The sequence below is a fragment of the Pempheris klunzingeri genome, chromosome 13 (genome assembly GCF_042242105.1).
Source record: "Pempheris klunzingeri isolate RE-2024b chromosome 13, fPemKlu1.hap1, whole genome shotgun sequence".
Lineage (NCBI taxonomy): Eukaryota > Metazoa > Chordata > Actinopteri > Acropomatiformes > Pempheridae > Pempheris > Pempheris klunzingeri.
Window position 1 is genome coordinate 22,470,555 of NC_092024.1, and position 15,567 is coordinate 22,486,121.

Below are 15,567 nucleotides of genomic sequence, written 5' to 3' on the forward strand. Positions count from 1 at the left end.
TACCCTGTTTATTACAAAGCTTCATACTAAAGAAAATCTGTAATCTGACATAAAATATTGATTTAAAAATAATTTAATTGCTTTTGCTTTCATAACTACATTCATGGCAACAATAGAGAAATAACAGATCGCTTTAATTAAACAGAGTTAAATATTCAAAGCCGTGTAGTAACTTATTTTAACTCTTTATTTTAGGAATAATGATTAATGATTAAGGTCACACTTTAGTGCTTCTAGTAGTTTTTTCTGATAATTATTTCATGGAAAAAGTTTTTTTTCCCCTTTTAGACTCTGAATTGAAGCCAAAATGTGTCACTGAACTGGACAAACCTCTTTATCTTGAATTTTAGTGATTCTTCTATATTTTTATAAATATTTTAAGCAATAGCTTCCATGAACTTTAACCAGTCACTCCAAACAAATACTATAAAATACCACAACACTTCATTCTAGGTTTTTGTGCCTCTTCTATTCTATTTTTTTTAAAAAGGAGGAATATGTAATCCAGTTTATCAGTAAATTTCACATTCAAATTTAGAAATACACGTTTTTCACTGAGTAGGAAGGAGATGAAAACAACATCTGCCTCTGAGATGTGGTGCAGTTTATGAAAGTAAAATAAAAAATGCTCAGGCTTGCAAAGGTAAACACATGGAAGTCAGACTTCAGTCCTCCAGAGTTTTTATTCCCCTTTGAGACAAAAAAGACGAAACAAGATTCATTTTGCATAACAGTAGTACAGCAGCGGCCGAGGGTACAAAACGTGTTTTTGATTTTTCAGTGTAAAAATAACTCTACTCATACCTCACACCTGTGCCGTCCTCTCGTAGTGCAAACGCTTCAAATAAAAGTTAGGCACATGATGGATACGATACGATCGCAGTTCGGTTACACTTAAGTGCTTGTGACGTTCGACAATCGCAGTCTGGCGAGCTTGGCGTTCAGACTGAAGAAGTGATGACAGCCGGGGTTTGAACAGCGCTCAAAGGGCCAGTTTGACTTCCGCTTTGCAGCTGTTAACTTCGGATAAAGCTCGATTTTTAAAAAGAATAAAATAAAACAACACCTACTGAGTCCTGTTTCGCCGACAGGATGAAGATTTTTCCACTAAGTGCAACTGAGTTTAATACTATGTCAAAAACAAGTTACGTTATAAGCTTATGGTCCCAAGCAACGATCACAACTTCTCCCTAGTTGATGCTTTTGCTTGTAAATATCTGAGCGAGCGTTTAAGTGGCACCTGACATCTTTCTACTTCCGAAGAAAAACAAAAACTAGCTCAAAATAAAGTAAAAAGTAAAATATTTCCCAGATTTACATATGTTACAAATAAAAAATAAATACCAGCTCTGTTTTTAATCTAGGCTTTTTACCTTTCATCCAGAAAAATAAAGGTACAAAGAGCGACTGGCGTTCTTTTCCCACTAACACAGTGCAGCTTATTTTCCAAGTGTGGCTCCGCCATCAGGACGCCAGCACGCCCCGCCGGATGATGTCGGAGCCGTAGCGGCGGCTGAGAGACGGGTCGCCCCTCAGCTGGTGGGAGTGGCATCGCTTCAGGCAGGGCTCCATCTCGCCGTCGCCCGGTTTGGGGTCGGAGGCGTAGCCGTCGTTCTCCGTCCCCGTGCGGAGTCTCGTCCTGGGGTACGACGGCTCCGGCGTGTTGGTCAGCGGCCTCAGGAGCGGCTTGTGGTGCTCCGCTTCCTCCTGCTCCCTCGCCGTCGCCGTCAGAGGCCTCTCGCTCCTCTTGGGGATCCTGAACTTCCCCCAGCCCTTCAGGTGTCCGCTCACGGGTCTGCTGGCCGTGTGGGAGCCGTTGGCGTGGGTTCTCCTCAGCCAGCCGTTGGCTTTGGCGGCGGCGGCGTCCGAGACCACGCCGGCTCTGTTGAGTTTAGTGTTGGCGGTGGTATCCAGGGCGACAGGGCTTCTCTTGGCCATCCCTTCGTCCGTGAAGTAGTCGTCGGTGTCAGAGTTCCTGATGTCGACCAGCCTGATGGACACGGTTTTCTCCAGATGTTTGGGTCCGAACCTGTTCTTCGCCTGGCTGGGGAAGCTCTCCGTCCCCTCGCTCTTCCTCTTCCTCCTCCTCTCCTCCTGTTCGTGGTCGCTGTCCCGTCTCCGCCTGGCCAGCGCCTCGTGTTCGGGCCCCGGGGCCTCCCTCCTGGGCCCTTTCCTGCTCTCGGGTTTGTGCAGCTTGACGGTGAGCGTTTCCTGAGCGACGTCTGGCCGCTGAAGCTTGGTGAACTGGACCTCCGGATCCGGCTCACAGTCGTGGGTTGTGGCGTCGCCTGCGGCCTCAGCGGGCTCGGACTCTTTCACCCGGGGGCCTTTACCCTCCTTCGTCTCCGGTGGTTTGCTCAGATTGTCCTTCCTGTGAGCGTGCGGGGAGTCAGAGAGGCCTCTTCTGTCGCTGCTCCTCCTTTTCTCCTGCTTTAAAGAGCCTCGTTTGGTTTTCAGGCCCGAGTGAGACTGGGAGCCCTGAGAGGATAACCAGCCCAGAGAGAAGAGCTTCTCCAGGTCCTTCGCTGATGGATCGCCTGCAACACACAAGTATGGATACAGACACATCAGTCTGTTATCGTTCACTAACACCTGCTGCCTGAAATAACGATTCTTGATGAATGTTTTTCTTTTTTTAGACAGATTTCTGTCAGCTGTGTTAAGATCGTTATGATGATTTCAACCCTATTCAAAAGTATTTGATCAGACCACAATCTAAAAGCAGAACTTTTTAATGTGTGTGTGTGTGGGGGGGGGGGGGGTTAGGAACAGCTGACCAGACGACATAATGACAGTGTTTTAAAGCTGAATTTGTAGCACGAGAAATATTTTAATCAGAATGTAAAATATTGTTTTTGCTGCCTTTTTGTTGTTGTGTTTTGGAATAAAACTAAACCAAGTTCGCTTGCCAGCTTCTTTGTGGACGTCATTAGATTTTTGACAGTGACTGCAGACATGATTCCTCTGCGTTTCCACCAGACACAAAGCGAATATTCACCTCGAGTTTTATCATTCGACTTCACTTACGTTTATTTGCGTTACATGTGCAAGTAAACACAATGAAGAGAGAGTCGGGGCTACTGCTTTGGCAAATTCTTCACTCTGGTTGAATATTGGCATGAGAGACGCTTCAGTGAGCGTATCCTCGGGGGGGAAGCTCAGAGGTGCCAGGCTGTCTGTAGTGTGTCTAGTTTACAGCCTGCCAGCTCTGAGATTGGCTTCACGTTTGGTGGAAACACACCTTCAAGAACAGCATCAATCACGTACATCATGACAGTGAAGTGGTTACTGGGCGTCTCCCTCGTCTCACCTGTGAGCAGCTCGTGGTCGAGCAGCCGGACTTGGTGCTGGAAGATCTGCTCCTGGACTCTCCACAGCGAGCGCTTCATCTTCTCCCTCCGAGTCACCATGTAGGTCAGGTTACGCACCTGAGACGGTTACACAGCAGGTCAACAACTCAGATCAGCATCCTGAACCACTGGAGCGCTGGTTTACACACAGTTCAGCTTTTAATGCATCCTGCTTCATAATATTGTGTAAAATATTGTGTGTGCATGTTACTTTTCTTTTATCCTAACATCTATTACTTACTGTATGTACAAACACTACAGCTGCTTCACTCTTCACCACTGGACTAATTACATTTGAACAATTTCACACAGGTGGTCTAAAGCCTGTCATGTTCAGAACTGATCAAATCTGGCCCACAATCTTTAATCATCTTTAATTAATAGTTATTTTAATTTCTACCACAGCTGCAGGTTTCTACAAGTTAAATCTAACACTTTTTAAGAGCATCATAACTGCGATTTAAGACCTATTTCACGTCCATACTGGGAAAAAATAAACCTACAAAGAGTCCCAGAGTTCCTAATTCGAGCGTTTTCTTGCACAAGGTGCATCGGCTTCAAATTCCCAACAGGCACTAGAAGCGCTGTTCTCACGCCACATCTTGTTGAACTTGCACTGATGTGTATCAGATGAAAGTAACGTTAAGAGAATCATAACTTCCTTCTAGAGGACACTCGTGACGTGGCTGCACAGTTTGCATCAGTGGTTATTATTAATGGTTCCTTTTGGGGGTTTTCTGTAGTTTTGTTACAGATCAATAAACATTTGAAGGAGAGACTGAAGTTAATGCAACTATATAAACATGAACTCGATAATCCAATTTAAGTTTTTAAGACCTGTCAAACTCTTATTTAAGACATTTTAGGGCCTAAAATTTAGATGTTTTTTCTTTTATTTTGGACTTTTTAAAAAGGACTGTTGACATTTAGCTGCACAATTAGTCAACTTGGGTGTCAACACTCATTAAGCACAGCACAAACTGTGATCCTAAAAGAAACGTTGGAGGCTCCCTGATGCTCTTGACCTGAACCACAAATGGTTTCCAGTTGGTGGACAGTTAATGCTTCCTGTCTGATCTGCAGGAGAAAGCTGCTGCTCTCCTGTTGTAACCACAAAGCTTTTACATTTAACTACAGTTTTCTGTATGTTATTTAAAATCCTGTGTGACATGAACCTCTTCTTTTATTATTTAAATAAGTTATTAAATCTCATCTACAAACAAGCCAACTGCACTGCACTCTGAATGTATGGAGCTTTATTTAAACTGCTTCTCCTGCCATCAGTCACTCCCTCCGCTTGCAGCTTGTGTCCTTCCTGCCTCTGCTGCTCCCTGTGCTCCTGTGAACCTTGCTGCAGCTGAAGTAGAGACCTACCCTCTCCAGGTCCTGTCGGAGGTGCGTGAAGAGCTGCAGGCGCCGCAGCAGCACCTCCTGCTCGCGGCGTGCCAGGCTCTCCTCCTCGTCCTTCTTGGGCGTGAGGAGCGGCTGGTTGAAGTTGGCTTTGCGTTTCAGCTTCCAGTACTGGTAGACGAAGTCCACCACCTCCGGCGGCAGCTTCAGGTGACCCGCCACCTCCTCCACCTCCACAAACTGGTAGAAGTCTTCCTCCATCGCCTGCAGCTTCAGCTTGCGGAGGTTGACCCTCTTCTCCTGCTGGCGGCTGCTGAGCCCCTCCAGATCGCCGGGCGCTCCGTTGATGAGCTGAGGAGCCACGTAGGAGGACAGAGAGGAGGAGGCGGTGTCTTCCTCCCCTCTCACCCTGCCTCTCCTCTTGCCCTTCTTGTCTCTGGCGCTCTCCTTCTCCTCTTCGCCTCCCGAGTCTCGGTCCCTGGACTCGGCACCCTCCAGCCCGGAGTGTTTGGGGCAGTAGGACTTGAACTTGACCTCGTCGTCCTCTGTGAGGATTGTGTTCATTTCAAGGCTGGCGTGGAGGCCGCACGTCACGTGGAAGGCAGTCCGGCAGTTTTTCGCTGAGCACTGTGGCAGCAAACATGATATTGTTAGACCTTTAAACCCTATAAACACAAAGTAAACTGGTCCTATGTGTGTCTGAAGTCTATGGCTGTGTCCAATAACCTCGTTGTATTTAATAAATCACTCCAGGAACTGCAAAGAAAACATAAATAAACTTCTTCATGTCTTTATAAAGAAATCTAGTCAGTCAGATAGTGATTTATTATATTAATGCAATTAGAATTTCAACCACTATCCAAACCTTGAAAACCTCAAATTAAAATTCAGGCATTTCCAAGGATTTCCAGCTCCCATACGAACACTGTAACGCTATGAAACGAAAGACGCTGGACGCTCGCATCAGTTTCAAAGTCGTGTTTACGGTTTCATCGTTTAGACGCTTACAAGATATAAACTGATCTTTTTAAAAAAAACTAAAATAATTGTACAGCTGCTTCTGTTAAGACAACTTTCACTTAATATGTTTAACTGGACTGAAGTGTTAACGTTCATAAAATGAAAAGTCCTGATGGAGTTTTGCCGTTAAGCCGTGTTTCTTCCAGCTTCTGTTTACAAACTCGCTCAGTCCTCAACTTCCACAGACAAATGATTAACAGAGGATGTTTGCTCAAGCTGCTCCAGCTGGTGAACGCAGCAGCAGCTCAATGAGGAGTCTTGTTATACAACCACATGTAGACGTGCTGCTAATAAACCTTTACTGTCATTTGATCCAATAATATTGTTCTTATACATGCATATATCTGATTACACAGTAGAACTACCTGATAAGACCCTGTTGGCTTTGCTCTTAAGTGGTTACTGCCAGTTTTAAGGATTATGAAAATATAATGTTTGATGCAAAGTTCAAAAATGATGGTTGCGGTCACGTGACTCTGATGACAGAGTGGACGAGACGGAGGAAAGCCTGCGCTGTGCAAGTTCAGATGATAACATGAGGGAAAAGCATAAATAGAAGATCACAACAGTCTGAAGCAGCAGCACGCCTGAGTTTTATCCGACTCTGCTCCGTTTTAGCTGGAGTTTATTAGTCAGCTGTTTGTGTTTTCCCCCTTTAGGAAGAACAACGTTTGGTAAAAGCTCCTTGTTGAGCCGCCGTTAAACGACACAAAGCAAAAGGCATTTTGTGACGGCGCTCCACTGTGGAAAATAACTTCTCGCCCTCCACCTGGTCACCACAGCAACGCAGTGACATGACGCCATAAGCAAGCGAGCCTATAGACAAACACTTCAGGCTTTGTGCTCACTGATAAGCTGCCTCCTCATTCCTGAGGGACGCTGAGCCGTGAAATCATTACGATTTCATTTACCGCATTTGTTTGGCTGTGGAAAGCAGAGGAACCGCTCCGCAGTGCCTTCAGCACTCTAACACGCCGGGTCACGCTTTGTTTTTCACGCCTCATTAGATGTCTCTGCGTTTCTACACTGTGGGAGTGAAATGTGAGGAGGCGGCTCTACCTGTATACAAGCTCCAGTCTTCTCTTTGCACAGGCAGCAGATCAGAGCCCATCTGTTGCTGGGAATTTGCGACACGTTGGTGATAGGCTCCATCTTCTCTGGATTCCCGATGCTCACCTGCACGGCAGATTTAACATGTAACATGGGCCATGTGTTGTGCACATGTCTGCGCAGGTGGTGTTGACTCGTTTAGAAATACATCATCAACACATGGCGAGTGAAATCACCGCCACGTGTGCAGAGAAGTTCAGCTCCGGTTAGTGTCGGTGCTGCCTTGTTCTCACTCAGTTCTCTGCACAAGCAGCGTTTCAGTGTTTGGTCCAATAAATAACAGAAACATGAAACGCTAATCAATTCCAGTGTGTTTGGATTCATTATGTCATATGCAGCGTAATGCTTGACAGTAAATATTCTAAAACAACGCTGTATGAATCCCTTAGAAAGCCGCCATTTAAGGCTACAATCAGGTAAAATCTACCTTTAATTTCAGTTTCTTTTACAGACTTTGGCAGGTGGAAAAGCCTTATTATTATTATTATTACATAACAGGAGACACAGCCGCTGGTTAAAATGTGTACTTTTTTCTCATTCACAGCGACAGATCACCTTTTCTAACTGCGATCTGAGTTGTTTACTGATATAAAGTGGCAGCTCGAACTTTTCAGAGACCTAAAAGACACATTTAAGTAACAGAGACTGTAGATTTTATCGTCACCTCTGGAATCCACAAGGCACAGCTGACGTGGACCCACTTGGTTCCACTCCGGGTCGGCTTCATGGCTCCGCCCTTCTTGGGGCACAACTGGCACTTTGGCAGGATGCCGAGGGCGCAGATCCGGCACAGCCAGCTGCCCTTTGGGACTTTCTGGATGCCGTAACACGCCTGGTGAGAAATGTAAACAGAGGGCGGCTCAGCTTCCAGACAGCCAGCGGAAATCAATACAGCAGCAACACATGAAGACACAGAGAGAGAAAGAGGGAAAGAGTCGGATAAAACCACAGAGGTTAAGCTTTTATTTAAAAATGTTTAGTTTTAGTTTCATTTTTATTAGTTTCAATAATAGTTTTAGACATTCTTTTTATTATAATATGCTTTGTGAAGGCGCCTGAGTCCAAACTGATAAAACAGTTCAAGACTTTATATATTTTTACTTTAGTTTTAGAAGTACACAACATCGTTTGAGTTACTTGTCCTTTTTTCTAACGTCTAGTTTTTATTTTGATTTCAGTTGACTTAAATGTTTTTCACACCTATTGTTAGTTTTAATAACTATTATAACCTTGTTATGGAGTCATTACTTTCCATCCCAATAAAGTTTATGCTACCTCTTATTAAGTTCTGCATCCCCTCGCCACATTTTTTGCAATTCCCCCTGATCCATAAGCACAAAGGGTGTCTACATATATCAGCAAGTTAAATTTAAGACTTTTTAATACCACTATTTGATTACATTTAAGGAAAATTTTACAACAACATCAAATCTGAACATATAGACTTACTACATCTACATATAGACGCAGCGCTCAGCCAGCACAGCCACGACAATTCATTACACACATAACTCCTGCATGTAATTAGTGTTACACCCATCAGAAATTAATGTGTCACAGCCATAACTGTAACAACTGAAGCACAGATAGGGTCACAGAAGCAGCGACGGCCACAGCTACAGACATAATCACATCTCCAGTCTGCCTCAGCAGCAGCTGGTGAGACAGCGAGGCCAACCAGCTGCAATGGTGCAAAAAATAAACAGAAAACTACATCATAGTGCAGCTCCGCCGTTCTCTATGAGTCAGAGGGCAAAATGTACCGCAAGGGGATGCAAAAGATTTCTGGGGAAATCAATTCCCACCAGAAGTTGGCGTTACACTGCACAAGTAAAGTAAAACACTCAACGTGCAGCATATTCATCACCATAATTTGTCATAAATCATAAATTTACTGGACGGGTAAACGCATAGAGCTGCTAAAATTCATTTGAAGTCAGTATTCTTGTTTGTGCGTCAGGCTGCATTTCAGGAGACTGACATTTCTATTTTGGTCCAATCATTTGATTTACAATGAAGACATTCAGCTGGTACTCTTATATAAAGTAATTAGGATTATAGATATAACACTAGAAATGGAACAAAAACTACCAAACAGACGTCACCCAAACCAGAACAGAAGCGTAATGGAGGATATCTTTAGTTTCTGTATTCAAGGATTTAAATCTAAGAACTGTTCTCCATCATTACTCCTTTCTCTCGTGCCCAGTGAGCCTGTGTGTTGGCCTCTGACCTGGTGAACGCAGATGTTGCACTTGTCGCAGAACACCATCTCGTTGTTGTCCTCCCCGTCCGGCGACTGGCAGACGTCGCACACCACGTCCTCATCGTATTCGATGCCCAGCCCCTCCTCCGTCTCCATGGCGTGCGTCATGTTTTCGTGGCAGCAGCGCTCAAACTCCTCCATCACCCGCTCCATGGTGATCTCGTCCAGCGGCGGCATGGCTGGAGAAAAAAAAAAGTTTGTCGCAAAGTTGAGTAAACATCATCGGGAAATCCACATCCACATGTCAACCTTGACTATTAAACTCTACTCCGTGACTTCAGAAAATTAAACAGCCATGGGAGCTTTTAAAATGTGTCTTCTCTCTGCGTACACAGCTGCCATCTTGGAGAAAACTCTGCTTTATCCAACAGTGATGATTTACTTAATTACAGGTCTGACCGTGTAGTTTACTCTGTGAGTCATCCAACACAGAAAGAGCTCCACTGTGGTTAACAATGTGCATCTAAAAAGATGTGGTCGAAGCAACACAAGCAGCCGAAAATCAACCAGGCGAAAAAACAATCGTGTCTACTCGAGATGAAAACTTTGTTAACCTGAAATCTGACATCGAACTTGAGGAGATGGAGTGGAGGTGAGAGGGTGTCAATAACAGGAACGATTAACTGGATAAACAATTATTGTGTTGGCTCCTCAGCAGAAGAGACTCTTTCTGGCTGTAAACATGCAGCATAGTTTTGTTTTTACCACCAGGCATGATAATGAAAGCAAATCTGATACTTTAGCTTTCATTTTGTGTAGAGAAAAAGGCTAAATTCCCTGATTTGTTTTCCCACAGAGGTGCATGAAGCTTCAGTTATATAGAATCAGACCATAATAACACCAATTAGCTTCAGTAGAACGTTCAACTAAAGCGTCTTCAAATGTGTTGGGATGTAATTAGCACTAAAAATAACAGCACAATTCAGATTTTAAAAGACACACTTGCAATCGATTGCCTTCAACTGCAATTAATTTAGAGATTCACCGCTGTGGAAATTGAGCTGTCTGGCTTTGAGTACAGCCTCACTGTTCTTTAATGACCCAGCATCCTTTTTAATCCCCTTCCTTGCCTGCAGCTCACCTCTGACCTCTCGAAAATAGATTTTAAGACGAAGATAAATTAAATTAAATTATAACATCAGATAAAAATAGAATCCAATCTCTCGGCTGTTAGCCTGCCTTTGCCGAATCATCAACCTCAGTCCAAACGTGTTCCGTTTCACTCACCCATCTCTGCAAACTCCTCGTTGGCGATCTGCAGCCACGCCACGTCTTCTTCGTTCAGGTCGTAGCGGCACATCCCCTCCGCCAGCGTCTGGATGTCCACGTAGCCCAGCGCCTCTGTGCCCGACGTCCGGATCAACTTCTTTGGCCTGACGAACATGACCTCCTTCCCTTTGTCTGCCAACACCCTGCACAGCACCGTCAGGAGACATTTCAGGTTACTGTCCTGAGTTAGGTTCATCTAATTAGGTACATGCAAGTATGAAGTATGACAATATTAGGTTAAGTTGTAGCTTTAGAGACTTCTTAACATAAGAAATGTGGACATTCATGCAGAAGATCTTGACATCTTTGACAAATAGAAAATAAAAGATGGATAAATTAAAGTAGATCAAATGTTTGTAACAATTAAGATTACATAAATTAGAATTTATGATAATCTAAAGGCCTAATATTTATAATATTGATTTGAAGACACTGACACTTTTGTCATGAACAAAAATGCTAAAATATCCCCGAAAAAGGTCAAAATGACATGTAATTTTGTTCCTTTGATGGATAAAACAACGAAAGCCGGTGGCAATACTGGCAGACACATCTATGTTTTCAAATGATTCATTTACAGACATGTTTTGTTTGTCAATCTCTGCCATGGCTGATAAACTATCGGACTGTGAGCCCCTAAAATTAAATAGAAACAAAACGAATACTATGTTAGAAACAGGGTTTTAAACTGACATCTTATTAAGCTCTAGACAAAGCAGCGGACCTGTATGAGTCCCCACACAACGACAAAACAGGATCGAACATGTGGCTTTCTTGGTCTCAAAGCGGCCTCTCTGTTGTCCTACCTGGCGACCGGCTGTGGGATGGACTGAGGGCTGACGGGGACCTGGACGCCCTTCTCCCACTCCTGCCTCCACGGGTCGGCGAGGACGTAGTAGTCCTCAGGGTTCAGCTGGTACGAGTCATGCACCTTCATGGCGGTGATCAGGTCCGTCCTGAAAACCTGAAAACGAAAATCAGCACGTGTTTATTGATTGGTGAATTATTACGGCAATCTCACTTTGCCTGTTGACGGGAACTCTCTAGAAAAATGTTTGTTTTTGTTGTGACACAGTTTGCAGCTGTCAGAGCGACTGAGAAATTAATCTTCAGTGTAAATATGCATTAGTGGAACATGAAGCCTTGGAAAACACCACAATGAGAAACACTATAAATTAAGTGAGACCATCAAATTCTCTTCAGGGATTATTTTATCACATTTTGGCCTCCAAAATACTAGTGGAGTATTATCCTAAAGCTTATATGGGCATAAAAAATGCTAAATGCAGACTTAGAATGCAAGAATTTTACATATTTTATAGATAAAACAACCATATTTACATCCCAAATGATAATACCACTTTTTCTTCCATAGATAAAGCATATCAGCGTTTGCACCGGTTAAAAACCACCACGCTGTGAGCAGACGGACAAACGGGAACCAGCCAATCAGGATCCTGCTGAGGCCAGAGTCACTGTTTTGCTTTGATTTGATTGGCTCTTGGTCAGAGGGAGTGTACAGTGGCCTGCAGGCACCAAGTCCACAGACGCTACAGTAGATAACAGCAGAAAAGGCCCAGTGGACAATGTGGAAGATTACACAAATTAATCTAACAAATAAACTCATTTTACAAGCATTTTTAAATTCAGGTTTTTTGTTGCTTAAATGGTTAAGATTTGTCTTTTTTTAAATTAAATTTGACTTTTAAATATTTAAGTATTTGCGTTATTCATGTTTGTTCTTTTTAAATATCCCAAACATAAGTAAGACAATGAACAAAAACATGACCGCAGAGTCCAAGAATGACAGCAAAGCGTAGTTCATGACCACCACCAGTATCACCAGGAGTTCAGACGGACGTACCTCGGATGGTTTCTGCCCGGTCCCCCTTCTGTGCTGCGATGAATGTTGGGACCAGCAGGTAGAATTACCTGGAGGAGAAACACCACAGGGCGTTAAACGTCTCTGCATTTCTTCTTTGTCTGTTTCTGCTGCTGCTGCTGCTCTTGTGAACAACCTAACGTCGCCAAAAATGAACGGATTTCCCCCACAGGGGAAAATTCAAGAAATACATGTGTGGCTGATTTGAATAGTCAAAATGGTGCAACTTGCAGTTTCTGCTTCCAATTTCACTTTGAGCAAATCATAAAATTACTGACGTTAGCAGCCGCAGTCGTTTGGCGTTAAAAATCACCTGTATGAGCACAGAGCCTGACGGATTATTACGTTAATGCCTTCAACTGTCTACCTAACAAAACCCTGAATCAGAACTTGGCGAAAAGCAATTTCCAGTAAGAGCTTGGGTTTGTTTTCATACCAGATTGCACAGATAGCACATCAGATAAACTGGATGACGAGCAAATCCAAACAATCACAGGGAAGCATCTGTACGTTTGAGGGTTGAAGATGACGGTTAAACACCAGCCATCTGAGTTTGTGCGGAGGATGAAACAAACACTACTATGTGTTTCTGAAACTGTTCGCTGAAGTCAGATTTTAGCCTCTCCTGCTCGCCTGACCTGCCAGGGTGTCTCTAAACGTCCAAATGCACCTCCTGTCCCTACTCTGTCTCCTGTTTCTCAGACTGTAGGCCTTCGCTTTCTTTTCCTTAGTCTTTGTCCATCTGCTGCTCGTCTTTCTCTTTCTTTCTCTTGGTTTCCTTCCTGAACATGAAGTTTACATTTGATGAACTGATAAACAACAAAATGGAGGATACGCTTTCAGGAAAAAGACAACGACAAAGACAAAGAAACTGCAAAGCCAAAATGTTTTGGCAAAGAAATGTGACTTTCATAGATGTAAACCCCTAAAATGTTCTTTTTAGTTTGTGTGGTATTTAAGGACAAAAGTTTGCATTCCCTCTGGTCTGCTGACCTTCTACTGCTGCTTTACACTTTTACTTGTAAAACTGAGGAAGGTGGCAGCGTTGGACTGACCTCATTCAGGTCTATATTTGGACTTGGTATGAATGAGTCAGCAGAGACAATAGTTTGCTTACTTCCATTGTCGGAGTCATCACTGCTGCTGGGGTGCCTGCTCCTCTTCATCGTCGTCGTCTGCCCGCGGAGCTCCGGCATGAGGACACTTCACAAACCAGACAGGGGGGGTTAAGTTAGAGAAGGGATTAATGACAAAACATACAGCTGTGACCACGAAAACAAGATAAGAGGTCTGATTCAAAAATGGACGACGCACTGCTAGAATTTGACTGTAATGAATTCCTGTCATACTTTAAGAGCGACATTAACACAGACACAACTTCTCTGCTTCCACTGTAAATAAAAGCATTTTACATGGTGAAGTTCATTAAATAATGCACTCACACTGCTGCTGAAAACACTCAATATGCCGATTTAAGATCCAGGGCTGAAAATGTTTGCTTCTCTTCCAGCCAAACAAGCAGGACACTATCCATGCAGCCCCTTGCCCAACATCTGAAGGTGGTTTTAAATTCAACCATGAAGCTAAAGAATGGATAATATCGATGCTAATAATACTTATACTCTGCTAAAATATCCCTGAAAACAGGCAGAAATATCACACCAAAACAGTAGTGTAAAATTCCACCGGTTTGCTTCCTGGTCTGACAGCACACCAGCCCTGCAGGGATGTTTACGCACTCCTCAGTCCACCGTTCAGCGACGAATACAAGAAGTAAACAACATGCAACATTGACAGGAAGCAACGCCCTGCAGGGCTGCGACTTCAGTCAGTGGCGTGCAAAAGCATCCAACAAGAACCCTAAACCCCCCGACAGGTGGAAATATCTCAGGGTCTGCTGCCAGCGTGCACAAGGGGAAAGGTGCTAACCCCAATTTAGCTGGCTATGCTAGCAGCAGGCTAGCCACTGTTTCAGTAACGCCCCTTCTTCCAGCAGAAAGTATCGGCTAGCTAGCTAGCGGCTAACTTTAGCTAACAGCTCATATTTAGTGTAACCCCTGGCAACACGGCGAGGCAATATTGTGCTTTAAGATGTGGTCGCTGTTTCTGTTGAATCAGACCACGTAGCGCTGCATTTTTAAAAGTCTGGCTGCACACTTTAGCTGGCTAACGTTAGCCAGATAGCTAATCTCCCCACAACCGTTATGCAACATGCGGGCCCACCCAAACCCGCCCACCCACACCCGGCGCCTGAACTGGAAATGTTGTTTATAAGAATATTTTTTTTCAAAGCAGTCCGCTGGCTTAAAATAAAAAAAACATCCCGCAAAAGTGGCTAAACAGAAACCGGGTGATTTCTGGAGGGTTAACGCTACATTAGCATGTTTTTTTTTTTTTTTTTTCAACAGGCGTAGTAACGTCAGCCTGCCGTAGTAACGTTAGCTGACGTTGTGGTTAGCAACATTAGCTCGCTAGCTGGAGGCTACATAACCATAGTTGGCAGTTAGCATTAGCCAACGCTGCTAACGTAACGTCGGCTCCGACGGTGCCCCCCCATAATACACCCCCACAGCCTGCTCTGGTTATCTGTCAAACGGTAGGGGTTAATAATTGATCAAAACAAACCACCTGACACCAAAACTGCTATTTAACACGAGTGCAGGTGTGCTATCTGTGCGGCTAGCCGGCGGGGTAACAGTGTGGTAAATTTACCAGCGATCCACTGGCTGAGGTTAATCTTTGGCGCCATTTTAAATGACGATGTCGCGTCTTCCTAGCGGACCACACTACAGAAATAAAGTCCTCCAAATGGCCCGTTAGAGGCTCTCTGCCACGCATGTGCATGAATTAAACCCGTGTAGAGCTGAGAATAAACTGGACGGTACATACAGAGCACGTCAGGCCGATGCGAGCCGGTGTTTGAGTTTGATGCGAAGCGCAGTTTTTGGCCGTGAGTTCCGCTTGACCCGCATTCCACATACACACAAACACGGAGCGGCGCACAGCGCGGCGGTGGCCGGGGAGGAGGTTACCCAGCCCGGGCTGTAGCTCCGCCCGACGGCCGCTGGAGGGCAGCCCCGGTGCAGCTAATCCAGCGGACCCCCAGGACCGCTGCAGATGATGGTGGTGGTGATTCATCAATATGTTTCCAGTGTAAATAATACAAAACACACGCTGCTTGGCTCCCAGTTTAAGAGACAACAAACATCATAATGAACAAAATTATTTTCCTATAATGAAAAAATACTTTGAAATCTAGTTTTATTTATTAAAGGGACAAACCACCAATAACACTTCTCAACAATTTAGTTAGGAAATTA

General features: G+C 44.2%; 1 protein-coding gene across 2 annotated transcripts; it reads right to left on the bottom strand.

The window, feature by feature from the left end:
* Nucleotides 1-635: 635 nt before the first annotated feature.
* On the bottom strand, nucleotides 636-15,222 carry jade1 (jade family PHD finger 1). Of its 2 annotated transcripts, none has more exons than XM_070842249.1 (11): nucleotides 15,137-15,222; nucleotides 13,365-13,450; nucleotides 12,230-12,297; nucleotides 11,172-11,329; nucleotides 10,324-10,508; nucleotides 9,064-9,275; nucleotides 7,495-7,662; nucleotides 6,780-6,896; nucleotides 4,725-5,327; nucleotides 3,311-3,428; nucleotides 636-2,537 (listed from the first exon to the last, which is right to left on the bottom strand). In XM_070842249.1, the coding sequence occupies exons 2-11, from the start codon at nucleotides 13,441-13,443 to the stop codon at nucleotides 1,465-1,467; spliced, it is 2,781 nt and encodes a 926-aa protein (XP_070698350.1). In that variant the 5' UTR covers nucleotides 13,444-13,450; nucleotides 15,137-15,222; the 3' UTR covers nucleotides 636-1,464. The 2 variants fall into 2 exon arrangements, with proteins under 2 accessions (XP_070698350.1, XP_070698351.1); XM_070842250.1 differs by lacking the exon at nucleotides 15,137-15,222 and adding an exon at nucleotides 13,690-14,204.
* Between the last annotated feature and the right edge of the window lie 345 nt (nucleotides 15,223-15,567).